General features: G+C 33.4%; 1 protein-coding gene across 1 annotated transcript in view; it reads left to right on the plus strand.

Annotated features, from left to right (window-relative positions):
* Nucleotides 1–15,093, plus strand: part of form3 (FH2 domain-containing protein formin 3) — a 507,951-nt gene extending 492,858 nt beyond the window's left edge. The window contains exon 28 of the mRNA XM_072535173.1: nucleotides 3,694–15,093. Coding sequence (XP_072391274.1) covers nucleotides 3,694–4,003 — 310 coding nt within the window. The 3' untranslated portion in view covers nucleotides 4,004–15,093. The remainder of the gene's footprint in view (nucleotides 1–3,693) is intronic.
* Nucleotides 15,094–18,780: the final 3,687 nt, after the last annotated feature.

Below are 18,780 nucleotides of genomic sequence, written 5' to 3' on the forward strand. Positions count from 1 at the left end.
TTATAGATAATATATTACTTATAGAGTGTAAATTTTATAATATCGTACTTTCAAAATAAAAGTTGCAGTATCTACTATTGTGTAACTCTGTAAGTTTCAGCATGACCGGTTCAAAATTCAAACCGATAACATTTATATTAAATTTTGTTATAATCTGCCAAAGTGTTGTACAAAGTAATTGATATGGCAACCCTGTTAGTATGACGTTTAGTTTGAAGCGTTTCGAAGCCGAATGTAATGCTATCTATCGATGATAAATACTACCATTGTTTCAGATGGAGCCATCTCCCTACATTACAATTTGAAGGCGGTAGTTCAAGACATAATTCTTGTTTAACGCGATTTTTCATATATTTAGGAAAAAATATTTAACGTTTTATTGCAAATATTTTCCACTTTTACAGTTTTATATATGTTGTTATTAAAAAAATTTTCGGTTTCTTACCGGTAACTTTATTATAAGCCGAAACATTTTATTTTTTCCTATTGGGACAAAACTGTAAATTCAAAAATTTTCAAAAAATTCATAAGTATTTCTTATAATTATATCTTGATGCTGTAAAAAAATTAACAAAATCCTATGTTTGGTTTTCCCGCTTTATACTTGGAAAAAAGTAGTTTTTGTGAGTTTTTTCAAAAACGAAAACATGAAGTTTGTTTAAAAGTTGTCAAAATACTTCTAGTTATCACATATACCTTCTCAATTTTTTTCAAATTTTTTGAATTTACAGTTTGTCTTTTGGGGGGTGCAGATCAACCTTAAATATAGGATCGTCCGTGGCTTAATATAAAATACCATCGAGTTAGAATCTATGGAGAGGGCATCACGTGACTAAAAATGACCTCACTTCGGTCATATTGTTAAGATTGTTTTGACAGATCGTATATGTTTGTTTACGTTTGTTGTTTTTCAAATATTTTTAGTTTTATAATACTTTAATAGAAACTGTAATAATATATTGTGATAGTGCATAATAATGGTTTCTTGTTCTCAACGAAGTTGTAGTAGCAGAAGCAATGTTAATAAGAAATCTTCAGGAATAACGTTCTACAGGTTAGTACACAAATATGTAAACAAAGTAATGGCTCGTACTTTAGAGAATAAATTAGTAGTATTTGACTGTATTAATTTATCTTTATGTATAATATATCGTGTTTTTAGTGTTTACCGCGGGATAAATAAATCATAGTTTATTAAAAATGTAGTGCACTTTTTTAGATTATGATTAAATCTTCTGAATAACTAGTCATATTTTTATAGTAGTTTTAATATTATTGAGTCCGGCCATGATCCCACCACCATATTGTTATCATCGTTAGCCACGCCTACCTACGCCGTTTTTAATACACACGTTAATATGCTCATAGCTTCTCCATAGATTCTAACTCGATGTAAAATACACACTGAGGAATTAAAAGATTAGAAAAACAGAGAATTCATTAATCAAATTTGTTAAGCTACAAAAGCAAGACAACACTTGCCTATGCTTTACAAAAGTTTATAATAAAAAATTTCAATTGTGTATAAATGATAAATAAATACTGGTTCTTCTTTGTGAAGGTTACTTTCGCATAAATGTTGTAGAAGAGAACTTTTTGCGTGCCATGGTATGTTAAATGGATTAGCTTCTGTATTCTTACATGTTAAATGGGATTGGTATTAAATAGAATTGCTACTATGTTCTTTTTAAATGTTGAATTGAATTGATCTTAACTGAAATTGCTGCTATGTTCTTAGATGTTAAATATGATTGTTAGAAAGTTCCAAAAAGGAGAAGGAGGCATAAAAAAGGAGAATTACGAAAACTAATAATATACAATCAAAATAAATATAAATTACTAAACCATATACTTAAAAAAATATTTTAAAATCTTTTAGGTATAGGTTAGATTTAAATGAAAATTTTAACGTTAGATGCTATGACGTATACCTAAATTAGTGAAATGTGAACTATGGAAAGCCTATTCGAAAAACAAGTAAAGAATTTAATAATCGTGAAAGTATTTCCTAAAAAAGAGCAAGGGAATTTTTGTAAAAATAATATTAAAGACGTACCCCAACTATGACAGTTCTCGATTAACTACTTTTACACGGAGAACCTAGTAGTATTCCCATCGAGTTAGAATCTATGGAGAAGCTATGAGCATATTAACTTGTGTATTAAAAACGGCGTAGGTAGGTGTGGCTAACGATGATACCAATATGGCGGTGGGATTATTGCCGGACTCAATAATATTAAAACTACTATAAAAATATGACTAGTTATTCAGAAGATTTAATCATAATCTAAAAAAGTGCACTACATTTTTAATAAACTATGATTTATTAATCCCGCGGTAAACACTAAAAACACGATATATTATACATAAAGATAAATTAATACAGTCAAATACTATTAATTTATTCTCTGAAGTACGGGCCATTACTTTGTTTACATATTTGTATACTAACCTGTAGATCCTAGATGTATCCCTAGATGTATTCCTGAAGATTTTTTATTAACATTGCTTCTGCTTCTGCAACTACGTTGAGAACAAGAAACCATTATTATGCACTATCACAATATATTATTACAGTTTCTACAAAAGTATTATAAAACTAAAAATATTCGAAAAACAACAAACGTAAACAAACATTTACGATCTGTCAAAAGTGTCAAAACAATCTTAACAATATGTCCGAAGTGAGGTCATTTTAGTCACGTAATATCTAACTCGATGAGTATTCCCAAGTTGAAAGTTAACATGAAAGTTGACAAGTATCAACAATGTTACCAACACTAAAATAGCAACACGTACAGTTGAGTCCATGGTTCTTTACCCTTGCGTCATCATTTAAAGCATTCGAAATAAGAAGGAAATTTGCTCCACGCAACAGCAAGTGACAGAAAATGGCTAATGCTCCGATTACAGATTACATTGTAAAATTTGACGTTATCAAACAAATAGAATGTAAAATGTTGGTTTTACTTTAAAATTTTGCTGCAGAATTACAGCTACATTTGATTTGATTAATAAATTATTTTAATATCATTAGTGATTAATAAATAAATAAACAATTTATAAAAAAAATGTATAATTAAATAAATAATGTAATGTAATGTTGATGTAATAGGTAGGTAACAGTAATATTATTTAAAGAATGAAACATTATTATCAAATATTGTTGTAAGATTTTGAACGTCTGTTCATGTGTTTGTGTTTGGAAATAAAAGGTCTATGCTTGTCCGTATGATTCTTTGTGGTAGGCGACTATCGTGTCGCGGTAAAAATAAGACAGGTTGCGTTTTCTTAATCGTTGTAATCATTGGGTTGCATATGGATTGACTTATATTTGAAACAATGTGTTCAATATTTGTGACTAAACAATCGCGCGACTACAAATCGCAAGTGGAGGGATATCCTAAAAGCGGAGAAATATTAACAGTGGGTAAAAAGTAAAATACAATGACCTGAGGTACAAACCGGTCCGAGTTACTACACTCTCCCCTACAGTTGATAATTATCAACAATCAATATGAAAAAAATGTTCAAAAAATTTTCGATTATGAATCTTTCGCTGCGTAACTTCGAAATAAATAACAATGAACCTATTTATAGTATTTACGTTTGTTCGTTTTAGCTCTTAGTATGTTTCAAAAAATTTCAGCTATAATTAAATAATTAATTAAATGTAATATTTTAATTTTTTAGGAACTCTATCGTTAGTTCCCGAAGTTCCCTGAACAGTGCCACCTCTACTAGCACCGTCAAAAAGTTACCTCTTAAACCAAATACTAGCAGTAATGTTTCTCGTCCAATCCAGAGAATACCCAGCAACAAGACAATATCTTCCCCGTCCAAGGTCAATCTAAAACGGACCAACTCCAACGGAAATAACGCCGGAAATAGGCCACCGCGACCATTGGCCATGAGCTTTATGAAGCCAACCGCATCTAGTGCTACAAAAAGTAATCAAGCACTTGTGACTAGTAGGCTTGGTTCATTTAGATCGAAAAATTAAATTTTATACAGTAGATTTAGTAATGAAGTGGCCTTGAAATTGTCCTACGTGGGACATTTTAAAAAATGCTCAAATTCATAAATATTTTCAAAAAAGCATTTTTTTTTGTTGACAAAAATTTATATGTTGTTATGAAAAAAAAAAGGAAAATGATTTTAAAGGCCCATTTAAAATTCGTTTGCACTGCTAATTTCCTCTTATTTTTTGGCCCGGTTATTTCCTTTTTTAGAGTTATGTAATGACAGTTTCATTGACTAATCTAATATAGACAGACGTGTCAACCTCATTTATCACCAATTTTTAGCTCTCTTTATGTTTAGGGCTTTTTCTTAACTTCTCCATTTCCTTCAACGTATTAAACTGAATTCTATCTCGTAGGATTTATCTATAATTTTCATAAGTTTTAAGTAATTTATTTATCATTTTTGTTTGATGATAATTTCTTTAATTAAGCTATTTTTACCTTATAAAATGGGCGTTGTCGATAAAGAGTACAGATTTTAATTCTTCTTCCAAATTTCGATGTTACAGAGTTCCTGCCAAGATGGATTTGTCCTCTGATGTGAGAAACGCTTTCTAAAAGACATTTTGATCTCAAATTGACTTCGATTTTGGACAGTTCGAAGTCGTTGGGCAATATTTCCAGTTTAGTTGTAACGATGAAGGGAGTACTTTTTTAGATACATTAAAATCTTTACTTATATCCATTTCAGTAGTATCAAGTGTTGCGGCACTCCCACTTCAGATCAAATCTGTGACATCTTTCTCCAGTTCCACTTGAACTCCCTCGACTTTTTCATAATCTATCGTACATTTAATATTTGTTGTCAAAACTTCTGATAGTAAAAATAGTTTTATCTTCTCTAGTATTATAACAGTATGTAAAAGTAATATTGTTCGATAAGTACTGCATGAATCCTCATTTCTCAGACCACGTGCATATCTCCCATACCCTTAACCAAATTTGGTGTATCATATCCACTCCAATGTCATCGAGAGTTTCGAAAGGAAATTATATTAAAATGGAAGTAGAGAAATAATATTTTTCTTAGGTCTGCCTACTTTCAGTCGACCTTGAGGATTCCAATCCAGCTCTCTCCGGGCGTCCGGAGAGTGCTGGAGAGATTCTTTGCCTTATTTGCCACATTATGACATGTTCTTGGTTGGTTTCATTTCCTTGGTTCTGTTGATGTTTATTTATAGACCAATCTTCTTTGATTCTTCTAGTAATATTTTTACTTGGAGTTGCATATCCTGTTTTATATCTACTAAGAGGCGTATCGTCGGCGAAATCTAGATCTTCCAGCCTCTTTGTTAATCCCCATTAATTTTCTCTATTCGAGTGTACCTTTGTTAGTGCGAAGTCCAGTACAATGTTGAACAGTAGGCAGGATGAAACACAGCCCTCCTTTACTCCATTTAGCACAGCTATTTGGTCAGACGTTATGTCATTGTGTAGAACTTGGAGTTCTGTATCACTGTACAGTTCTTTGATAAAATTTAATATTTTTTTGTGATATTCCTATATCCATTACATTTCCTGTAATGCTTTCCATATGGCCATATATATGAGCGTGTCGAAGGCTCCCTTGAAAACCTCAAAGCATATGAAGAGTGGAGAGTTGAATTCCTGTGACTATTCTGCGATTCCCTGTGTTAATTTGGACTATGTATGATCGGTTTACTCTGAAGCCGGCTTGTTCATTCCTTAACATTGATTCCACACTATAAAACCAAACCATAATACCATAAAACTGATAACTGGATCAAATAATTTTTTGCAAATGGGCTTTTATTTTATAAACTTTATACAAATCATAAAATTCATGCATAATAAATGTTAACATTCTGAGAAATGCAACAAATATAGCTAAATACAGAGGAGAAGGTAACGAATAGCTTTGAACGTGCCTATGATAAAAATCATAATAATCACATCTCAGGGGGGTGATTATAAATACCCGTAAACTATTAACACATGATTCCGGTGACTTTTACTAATCGCTGGTAATCGTCGTGCAAAGCTATTAGTAACTTTCTCCAATATTTCGTCACAATATGAAATATATTTATTTAAAAATTATAAAATTAAGATTTAAGAGTAAAGACAAATCGTCAGTTCGATCAAACAATTTAGCGTGCCATTTGACGAAGCAGGGTATCATAAATTACAATATCCTGATTAGGTAAATAGGTATAGAGTAAATAAATAATGAACAGCTAACGGACAATTTTTTAAACTGTCACATTTTGTTTACTAGTCAAAAAGTGCTTTTTGCTATTTTGTAGTACTTATTCTAATTAATATTTTTATAACTAAACCTACTAATTACTTTAAAAATGAAAAAAATATTAAACTTAGGAACACGAAATCTTTTGATTAGTTAGTTTAATTTTTTACGATGTCATGAGGGTTTTTAGTCCATAATCTGTAAAAATGGCAAGTTGCTTGCGGTCAGCCGGAATTTAGATTTTGTAGAAATGTAAAATTTATATCCTCCAACTGAAAAATTTGTAGAAGTACCTCTGTTTTTTTATTTTTATCCTGAATATCTCGAAAAGTACCATATCTACGACAAAAAAGAATTTACAATAATTATTTTGCAATGAAATTTTATATTAATGCCATAATTACTTGTATCATTAATAAAAAATGAGTAGGAAATTTTCTTATGGGATATCGGAAAATTCGGAAAAGTTTCTGAAAATTACGTAAAGGAGCTGTAAAAATCGTTCTATTTCTTTATATAAATTTGTTTTTACAATCAAAATATTTATAATTTAAAAACATTTTTATGTAAACATATAATATTAGTAGGTTTATTTTTTAACAAAAGTTTATTTGTAGTTGGAGTTTAAAGAAAAAAAACTATTAGGTCATTGTTAATTCACAATTTAATGTATAAATGAGAATAATATTTTTATACGAATGTCAATGATTTTATAATTGTTATACAATAATTTTTTAAACAGTGCATTAAACATTAATGCATTTAAATTTGTAAAAAAAATTTATAAATTATAAATATTTTGACTGTACAAAGTTAAATGACGAAAAACTACGACCTTTATAGTCTGTATCAAAATACATCAGCTAATTCTTCTTTATGTGCCAAGTCTCCACGAAATTTGAGCTATCATCATGGCAATTCTTACGCTGGAGGCTGCTGCCCGGAACAGCTACATAGAAGTACAAGAGTACCATTTCCTGGAGTTTCTCAACCACGACATTCTTCTCCTTAGTATTCTGCGATTACCTCCAATCTTTCCCTGCATAATCACTTGTAACAGTTGATATTTCTCTCCACGTATAACATTTCACAAGTATTGTAATTTTTTCATTTTAATAGTAAATATGACCTCTTTTTATTTATTGATCCTGTCCTGTACTACTTGGTTAGTTATTTTGTCCTTCCATAAGATTTTTAGCATCCTTCGATATGCCCACATTTCAAATGCCTCCAGCTTACTTTAACGTCCATGCCTCTACAGCATACAACAAGACTGAGAAAACATAAAATTTGAGCATACATACTTTTAATTTTAGGCTTCAGTTTTAAATACACAATATTTGTTTTTGTTGTTAACCGCACTTCGTGTTTCTCTATTTATATTCTAATTTATCGGTTGTGTTCATTCAACTGGGCAGATTTTTAATCCTTCCTAGAAGAAAACACAAATCCCCATCTGCGGATCAAATTTCCAAATGACATAGATACGGCAGCTCAATAATTTACCACACTTGTGCAAAAAGGCAAACTGAAGGCAAACCAACACATACCAAAAATTTTCCCCTGCACATTAACCAACTCATTGTTGAAAAACGTCGAGCGAGGAGAACCTGGTTAAGATCTAGAAACAACATAGATCAACATATATTCAAAGAGCTGCGTAGGCAACGTGGAGTAGCCATCAAAATCGCAAATAACGAAACCTTCGAACATTACATTACAAACCTTACAGCAAATGACCAGACTTTATGGAAGGCGACTGAGAAGCTTAAGAACCATACACAACTATCCCTCCAATTCGTAAACCAAATGGCGAATGGGTCTGTTCCAACGAGGAAAAAGCGGACGTCTCTGCTGAACATCTTACAAACGTTTTTCAAAGAGAGAAAGCGGACCTTGATGAAGAAGTGGAAGAACTAATTAGCGCAGCATGTCAAATGTCCCTCCTGATCAAAAGTTTACACCTATAGAAGTCAAGAAATAAATATAACAAACTCAACTCACGAAATGCTGCCGGTTATGATTTAATCTCGGCACAGGTACTAAAAGATCAAGACCCGCAAGACCATTACTATGCTAACAGTTATATTTAACCCTATGTTAAGCTTATCATACCTTCCAAAAATATGGAAATTCGCTGAAATCATTATGATTCTTAAGCCAGGAATAGAGCCCAATGAAGTAAAATCTTATCGATCCATCAGCCTACTCTCAACCGTAAGGAAAGTTTTTGAAAGATTGCTGCTACAAAGGATATACGCAGGTTATGAATTACTAACATTACTACCAAAACATCAATTTCGTTTTCAGAAAAATCACTCTACTACCCAATTTCATCGAATGATAAAAGGAATGTGAAACAGTCTTAAAGAAAAGAAATACTTCAACGATATATTTGTTGACCCTCGAAGATATAATAAAATCAACAGATTGGGAAAACAGAGGAATATGTATTAAGGGAAAGTACCTAAATCACCTTAGATATGCGAATGATATACTCCTGATCTCCTCGGAACGACAAGAACTAGAATTAATGCTGAATGAACTTCATGAAAAAGCACTGCAAAAAGGCCTAAAAATTAACTTCAACAAAACAAAAGTAATGACAAACACGAAAGACCAAGAGGCAATAAAAATACAAACAGAAAAAATAGAACAGGTAAATGAGTATATCTATCTAGGACAAGCAATCAGAGCTAACAGAGAAAATCAAACAGCCGAAATATCGAGACGAGTAAGAATTTTTCTTATGTTGTAAAAAATCAAACAATCCCTCTATACTTACGAAGCAAGGTATATAACTCCTGTATAATACCGGTGCTCACCTACGGAGCACAGACATGGACATTTACATAGGCCAATTTGGATAGGATAAGGAAGGCATAAAGAGCGATGGAGAAATGTTGGGTATATCACTTAAAGGTAGAAAACGTAACCAGTGGATCAGAACCAGAACAAAGACAGTAGACGCGATAGAACAAGCAGCAAAACTGAAATGGAATGGACACAATGAACGTCTCCAAGACGGACGATGGAACAATGCCATCGGAAAGTGGCGTCCATACAATGCAAAGAGATCAAGAGGCAGACCACAGATGAGGTGGAAAGATGACATCAGGAAACAAGGAGGTCCCACATGGCAGAGAACAGCTCAAGATAGGGAAATATGGAGAGAACTGGGGGAGACCTACATCCAACAATGGAAGGATAGAGAATAGGTTCAAAAAAAAAATATTTGTAGACATCTTACAAGCGTTTGACAAAGTCTGGCACAGAGGTCTGCTTTACAAAATAAAAATAGCACTATCCAGTAACTATTTCCTCATACTCAAATCCTATATATCAAATAGATATTTCTCTGTCAAATTTAATTACCAACAATCCAACCTCTGTATTATCAACTCTGCAGTCCCGCAACCCGCTGATGACGGAGCAATAGTAGCTATAAATGAAGATCCCATACAAGCCTAACAAAACCGGCAACATCATCTGGTAACAGACGTATAACCAACAGTAACAAACGCTAGATACTTTGGCCTCCATCTTGACCAACGCCTCACTTGGAAGAAACATGTCCAGACCAAAAGAAGACAGACTTAAAATTCCGGCAAACGTATTGGCTCCTTTGACGAAAATCAAAACTCAACATCCAAAACAAAATTCTTCTATATAAAACCATACTCAAACCTATCTGGTACTACTATGGGGCTATGCAAATCCAACGTCGCTGAATATCATCCAAAGATTTCAGTTTAAAGAGCTAAGATCGATACTGGATGAATCATGGTACGTAAGTAATCAAACACTTCACTACGACTTGATTCCTTTCATCAGAGAAGAAATCGATCCAGCCACGTAGTCACAAAATGAATGTACCATTTACCACGAAATTAAGCTAGTAAGGGAATTATTCAACAATAGTCCAGCCACAAAAGAGACTAGCAGAACCTGTCCCCAAGACCTACTTCAAAACTAAACCAAAATTACCTCTTTCTGGATTTCTCATTACTGGATGTCTCTCCTTTGCGCCCAAAGCCAGTAACACATTTACTTAATACTCTGTTATGGTGTAGATTGTAAGTGAACATAGTTATAAAAAAAATCAAAATAAGAAAACTTGAGTGCTTGGGATATGTGATGAGAGGAAAAAATTCTCATTACTACAACTACAACTTATTATGTAATTCGAGGAAAGCGAAATGTGGGAAGACAAAGAATATGGTGGCTTAAAAATTTGAGGGAATAGTTTGAATGCAGTAGTGAAGAACAATTTAGACTGGCGCGGCGGTCAACGGAGTGTGTATAGCCATGATGATTTTCAACCTTCGATAGAAGATGGAACTTAAAGAAGAAGAATCGTAATAATAAATAGGTAAAAGACTAAGAATAAGACTTACAATCAATTTATTCTACCACTATATAAGGTGGTAGAATAAATTGATTGTAAGTCTTATTCTTATTTCTCTTACCTATTTGAAATGGACTCACACAAGCAACATATTCAAGATTTGTAATAATAAACTTTATGGCGAACAATTTTACATGTATTTATTTTTGTCGTAGATACTTTTGATATGCTTTTCGAAATATGAAGGATAAAGGTTATAAAATAGGAGTCTACAACCTCGATTTTCGCTCTAAATTTCGCAAAGAGTACTAGCGGTGGAACGATATCATATTCATCATCACTTTGGCTTTACAACCCTGTGTGGGTCCTAGCCTCCCCAAGAATTTTTCTCCAGTCGTCCCTATCCATCGCCTTCCTCCGCCAAGCACGTATTTCCATATTTCTCATGTCTTCATCGATGTTATCTAGGAATCTCGTTCTGGGTCTTCCTCTTCTTCTTTGACCAATAGGTCTATCAAGGAGCGTTTTTCTAGCTGGGTCGGTTTGCTCCATCCGCATTACATGGCCTACCCACCTCAGACGTCCTATCTTTATGTGTTTTACGATATCTGGTTCCTGGTATATCCTATAGAGTTCGAAGTTGTATCGTCTTCTCCAGACACCATTTTCATTTACCGCTCCATAGATGCGCCTTAGTATTTTTCTTTCGAAACATCCTAACATGTTTTCATTGCTTTTTGTTAAAGTCCACGTTTCTGAACCATATGTTAGGACTGGGCGTATTATTGTTTTGTAGAGTTTTACTTTTGTATTTCTTGATATAACTGTAGACTTAAAAAGGAGATTAAGCCCAAAATAGCATCTATTAGCCGTGCAAATTCTGCGGTTTATCTCTGCGGTAGTGCCATTTTCAGAATTGACGAGCGTTCCCAGGTATACAAATTCGTTAACTGCTTCGATGACGTCATTTTCTATAACAAGTGGCCGTAGTGTTTGTGGTTGCGTACCTATTTTCATGTATTTTGTTTTATTGGTGTTTATTATTAAACCCATTTTTGTAGCCGCTTCCTTTAATGCTACGTACGCCTCTCGTGCTGCGTTTTCCGTTCTCCCAACAATATTGATATCATCAGCATATGCTAAGATTTGCACAGATTTGTTATATATTGAACCAGTAGTTGTGATTTGTGACGTACGTATTACTTTTTCCAGAGCTAGATTGAATAGTATACAGGAGAGTGGGTCTCCCTGACGTAGCCCGTTATTTTTTTTAAAAGGTTCAGAGAGTTCCCCTGGATTCGTGTTTTGCATTCAACTTTTTCAAGGGTTAGTTTATTTAAACTTACCAACTGATTTGGTACTCCTAGGTCTATCATTGCTCTAAACAATTCTCTTCTATTTACAGAGTCGTAGGCTGCCTTGTAGTCTATAAATATGTGATGCGTGTCTACACCGTATTCCAGTGTTTTCTCTAGAATTTGTCTCAGGGTTGAAATCTGATGAATTGTTGATTTACCACCTCTGAAACCAGCCTGGTATTGTCCTATTATTCGCTCTGCATATGGTGCCATACGATGGCAAGCTGCTGTAGCGCTATTATGATATCGTGGCCACTTTCTTTATATAATTCCGCTGGGAGATTATCTATTCCGGGTGATTTGTTTCTGGCTAGTTTGTTTACAGCGTCTTTAACTTCCAGGATTGTTGGTGGATCCTCCTCCCTCTCGTCTGCTCCGCTTACCTCGCAGCTTTCGTCTTCCGGGTTTTCTTCTTCTTCCTCTATATTAAGTATCTGGTTAAAATATTCCGTCCATCGGTTTAGTACGTCTGTTCTTGTTGTTAAGAGATCGCCATTTAAACTTCTACATTGATTTGTGTTTGCCTTAAATTCTTTTCTGTTGATGTTAACTTTCTTATAGAATGTTCTGAATTCTTTTTCTCTGTTGAGGTTTTCTATATATTGAAGTTCCTTTTTTAAGTGGTTTCGTTTCTTCATTATGTGTATTTTCTTTTCTTCTCTTCTCTTTGTCTGGTAATTCTCTATACTTGTTCTAGTTCGGCGGGTAAGCATTTTTGCATAGGCTTCATTTTTTTTTCCGTGTTGCGTCTTTGCATTCATCGTCAAACCAGTGATTTTTTCGGGTACAAGTTTCTGTTCCTATTTCATCTTGTGCTGCTGACTCAATATCTTCCCTTATCCTATTCCAGAATGAGTCTATATCTCTCTGGTCTTCTTCGCCTAGACTTTGATTCCTTAACCTATTGGTAATATTTTCCCAGTACTGTTTTGCAACAGTTGCATCTCTCAGCTTCTGTACATTCCATTTCTTTCTATTTATTTCTTTTTCTTTGTTGGAGTTTGAAATTCTAGCCCTTAGTGTTGAGATCACTAAACAATGGTCTGAGTCTATGTTTGCGCCTCTATAACTTCTGCAGTTTATTATGTCCGTTCCGTGTCTTGAATCTATTAAGATGTGATCAATCTGACTAGTTGTTCTCCCATCAGGGGAGGTCCAGGTTACCTTGTGTATATTCTTGTGTTCAAAATAGGTGCTAGCGACGGTCATGTTCAGTGCTGCTGCTAAGTTTATCAGTCGTAATCCATTATCGCTACTGATGTTGTGTAGGCTATGCCTTCCTATAGTCGGTATAAAAACTTGCTCTCGTCCTATTCTTGCATTCATGTCACCTAGCACTATTTTAATATCATTTCTGGGGCATCTTCTGTAGGCTTGTTCTAGGTCTTCGAAAAACTGTTCTTTAATGTCTTCTAGTTTGTCGTCGGTCGGGGCATGTGAATTAATTAAACTGTAATTAAAGAATTTACCTTTTAAGCGTAAATAGCACATTCTTTGACTGTAGGCTTTAAAATCAATAACTAGGCCTTTTGTTCTTTGGTTTACTATAAATCCCACTCCATCTATGTGTTGGTTTTCATTGCAGCTGTAATATATGGAGTGGGTTCTCTTATCAAGAATGCCTGTTCCCGTCCATCGCATTTCCTGCAGTGCCAAAACATCTACTCTGTACATGTTCACTATATCTAGTAGAGATGCGAGTGCTCCAGCTCGATACAGGGTTCGGGTGTTCCATGTTCCTAATCTTAATTCCATTTTTCGTTTGCAGTGTCGTCGTCGTAAGTTCCGTCCGGCTAATAGTCCTTGAGGTTCCGTAACATATGATTTTTACAGGAAGAGGTTGTTAGCCTCTAGCCTAACCCCCAACCTGGAGGGCCAGGGACTCTGTTGGGTTACCATACCAGTCTGTTTTGGTTCACGGGTGGTATTTTATTTCCCACCTACCCGCCAGTCCTAGAACTGGTTAGGGCGTTCCCCTATCCACCACCTGGGGACGCGTCCGATGGGCGAAAGACAACAGTCACACGGACGATATCATATTACAAAGTTAAAATATAAATTATATACTCTGCTGGATTTAATCTGTTTTAATTTTGATTTACGAGCTGTTGTTTAAAATATGATAATTTTACGGTGATTACAATAATTTTTGTTAGATCTATTGTTACTTCGAGTGCAGATTTGTCGGCAAGTTTATTCCCTTCTATACGTATCTAGGTATATGAGGGGGATTCCCATAATATGATGATTGAATAATTGATATAATTTATTTTTAATTGATGAATAATGACGATGACTACCTATATATTTTGGATATTAACTGAATGAAATTTAATGAATGTGTTATTATAATTAATTTGGTGTATAATTTTTAAATTTTCTTAAACAGACTCTTTTAAGTTTGTTTCGTACTAAAATCTAAGTTCCGGCTAACTACAACTAACCACCAGCCCTAAACAAATCCTGTAGGGGCTGTTTCTTTTATGGAGACTGTCACGACATAATACCTAAGTATTTATAATTAAATAAATTGTCAAAAAAAAACAGCTTTACATAATTTATAATTGGGTGAGTTTAATAATTTCATTTTTAATGAGTAATTAATTTACTACGCTATTTAATATACACCAAAATATAAGCAACTAATATGTGAAAATAATTATGGTGACATTTACGACCTTTATATTGCATTTAATAATCTATGCCAGTGAATAGTTACATAAAAAATTGGTTGCGTACATTTTGGGTGTAAATTTAAGTGTTTTTTTTTTGTTTGCTCTCGTAGAATTACAATTCGCAATATGTGATTTGTGAGAGTTAGTAAATTTTATACAATGTTATATATAGTCTATAATAAATTTTAAGCATTTAATTTTTAACTAGCGATACATTTTAGTAATTTGTATGACATTTTTAACAACTTATTTATTGTTAACTAGGTTCTAAGAACATTCGATTCTTGTATTTCTTTAAAAGATATTCAATTTTAACTTTACTCAGTATTAAAACCAATATTTACTAGCAAGAGTTCTCGAATTATTTGTATACCTAAGGAGATAAATAGAAATTATGAATTTAATCATTTACTAATTTTTCATGCGATTATTTTTTGTTACCAAATATTTAACCTTAATAAAGATTTTACCTCATAAATATAGTTTACCACTTTAACTTATTACCTGCAGCCACATATATTCAAATTAGCACAGTTTCTCCATTTTCTCTGAAAATGTCTATAAACTTCCAAGATACACTTGGTTAACTCATACTCTCAAAATCTACATGATAAAAAGAGTTTCTTTAGAATAGCTTTCAAGATTTACCCCTACTCAGCAGCTCACTTCGGCGACTTCAACAGCCACCATAAGAAAATCTGGAAATACGGAAAGAACGATGTATATATAGGTATTTTAATTAACTTCATGGAACAGGGAATATAATTCTGACCTATACCTTTTCTCAACTGACTGTAACAATCCTCCTTCGATAGCTACAAGATTTTTTTTTAGAATTTAGACGTAGCCACCATCGCTCAGTTATTACAGAGATAGGAACACGCATTTCTCTAATAATCTGAATCCCAAGACTAATGTGAAACATTTGTACTACAGCCGATTTTTAGGAAATTAAGCACAGAAAAAAAGTACATGTCAAGAGAATATTGCGAACTGTATATACCGGAGAGATCTGAAAATATGAGATCTTTTACCACAACTTCGTTAAAACTGGCAATCATGAAATCGCAGACCAGTCTATTCCCAGTATAATGAAGTAAATAATATTTTTCTTTTTTAGGAAAAGAGAAATAAGAATAAGACTTACTCACAATCAATTTATTCTACCACCGACGACCTGTTTCGCATACTATAATTGTCTATGCATCCTCAGGTCAACGGTATATGGCACACTAAATGCTGAAACTACAATAATCCGTATTAGGGTGCTGTCTATTACAAAATATATAACAATTATTCCAAATTTTGTTATGTGTTAAATAAATAATTCAATGAAACAATTAAATAAATCTTACTTACATGCCGATACAAGGAATATTATTAAATGTTTGAGAAAACATAGTGAAAAACTCCGTTATGGTTAGGTGGAGGCAGGTGATCATCGGCTTTACTGCACTAATTGACTACTAGTGGGAAAGTTCTTCAATGGAGGAGTAATATTACCAACTAGGATAGGAATATAGTCATTGATGTAAATTGTTTGTTGAAAAATAAGTATGATGTTATATTCTTTAAAAGTTATTTATATTTACTGCAGATATATTTTGAAAACGTGTGTTATGTATTTAAATTATTAATCCTGAATAGACAGCACTGTAACAAGGTAGAATAAGATAGATGCTTTGATGTTAGTTTGAATATATTTCTCATATAACAACAATAAAAAGCTATATACTTGAAAGCAGATCCAAACGTCCATTATCGAGGCTAATGAAAATAAGTTAAAAACAGACAAGACCACACACAAATGCTGGATAACCCACGAGATTCTATGGTTTGTTTTTTAACCAGGAGGAGTAAACTAAAAAGACAGATTCACACCCAAGAAAGTTACTAGAAAAGTCACCAAATATATCTTTTTTTTTTGCTTGATTATCTCGGCCTTGCAGTAATCCAGTAATCAGTATCGGACAACCTCACAGGTCGATTCTATTTCTGCATTCGTTTGGCAGTTCATAAACAAAATTGATTTGTCTGACGAAGCGACGTTTTATTTAAACGGAACTCAACAAACAGAACTGTAGATAATTGGAGCAAAGAAAATACCCATTGGGTGTGTGAGACTAACACGCAATATTCTAAATTTAAATTTACAAGTTAACGTTTGGGCTTGTACCATTAACAATAAAATTATTGATCCCTATTTTTTTGAGGGTATAGTTGATGGTGAGGTTTATCTGGATTTTTTGATTAACTTTTTAGTGCCTACATTACGAAGATTTTTTCCTAATGTTAATCATCCAAATGAGCTCCACCGCATTTTGCATGAATAGTCAGAAATTATTTAAACGAGGTTTTTCTCAATAGGTGGATTGGAAGACGTGTAACGATCAAATGACCGGCTAGATCCCCCGATTTTACTCCTCTCAATAACTTCTTATGGGGTTATTTAAAATCTAAAGTATATTTTAATAGACCAAACAGTATCGCTGATTTAAAAGTTAGGATAACGGAAGAAATTAAAAAAGTAACCCCCGAAGTTGTACAAAATGTTCCAAAATCGCCTCGGTTATTGTCAAGAAGTGAATGGTGGTCATTTTGAATATTTAATTTAATTGTAAAGTACATTAAAAACTACATTCTAAATATGTGATTATTAATTATGTGACATTATTATCTTTATTCAACCTAAAGTTTTATGATAGAGACATTATCAAAATGTTACATCTTAAAAATCAATTTTCTCAGTTATGATTGCATCAAACTTAAAAACTTTATATTGCTGAACAGAGGACTAAAATCCTTTTCTAACAAGGTGCCATACGACCCCCTTTGTTATTTAAAATTTTCAAAGGGGTGCTTATAATTTGAAGGGGGTGCTGGAGGGGTATAATATTTTCATACTATAAATTGTTAATTTAAGAATAAAAAATCAACTTGTTTCAGATTTTTTCACATAGTACATAATAACGCTAAAAATGAATTTATTCCATACATATGGACCGCATGGTATATCAGATATGAAGAATACATTGGCAAATCAGTTTGGCTTCAACAGTGGTTTCGGTACAAGAGACGCGTTATTTGGCATCCAGGTTCTCAGAGATGTCGAATTGTAAATGTTTCAACTATGAGAAAGCATTTGGCACTGTCAAACACGAGAAGTTAATCGTTATTTTGGATAACATAGATCTGCATGAACGGGATATTTGTATAATAACCGGTTTGTGCTGAATCGGAGAGCTGACATTAGAATTAAAGGCCAGACATTCAAAAAAAGTTCCTATATGACCCGAATTAAACAGGGACGTGTGCTTTCTCCGCTTTTGTTCAATATATGTGCAGAAAAGATTTTCGGAAAAGCTGTGGAAGACAGAACATAAAGTATAATTGCCAACAAAGTAGTCATCAACAACTTAAGGTATGCTGATGACATAGTTTTGAAAGATGATTTACAGATACTTCAATGAGTGGCAACAAACCTAATAAACAAATTGATTTGACAGTTAATACAAAGAAAACCGAATGGATAGGCATCAGCAAAAACAAAAATACAGCTAAGAATCAACTGATATCAGGATGAATGAAAAAACCGTAAGAAGAGTAGGGGAGAACAGGGGAATTCTGTGCAGTGGGTAAATCAGCGCAACAAAACAACCAGTACCGTAGAGTTGGGTGACTTGAAATTGTTGGGGTGACTTGACAGAGCAGGCAATTATTTTTAGAACTGCTGTTGCCATCTATTAGGTGCTTCCGTAAACTTTTGTTTTGAGTTTGCGAAGACTCGAACGAAGTGCGTAGGGATATAATTCTAGAGGGCAATTATTCTGACGATTTTAGTGTGAGGGAAGTGGTCTTATGATAGACGGTCTTTAATGTCTTCTTGTGAAAGATTTTTGTTAACGCCTGTCATGACGAGATGGAGGTTTGATTGGATTTTGTTTGTTGTTTTAAAAGACTTTTGTAGGTGTTGTTTGAAATATCTTGTGTTGTGTAGGTATTGTGTCCAATAGGGATTATGTTATCACCGATGTTGTTTTTTAGTTTTCTTTGGAATTCGTGGATATTTAGGGGTTGGAATGTGTTGTCTGATGAATAGACTTTGAAGTGGGCTATGTTGTTGGGAAGAAGTTCGTTTGATTTTAAAATATTGTTGAGATGATTT

Source organism: Diabrotica undecimpunctata, chromosome 6, assembly GCF_040954645.1.
Source record: "Diabrotica undecimpunctata isolate CICGRU chromosome 6, icDiaUnde3, whole genome shotgun sequence".
In the NCBI taxonomy this organism is placed as follows: Eukaryota; Metazoa; Arthropoda; class Insecta; order Coleoptera; family Chrysomelidae; genus Diabrotica; species Diabrotica undecimpunctata.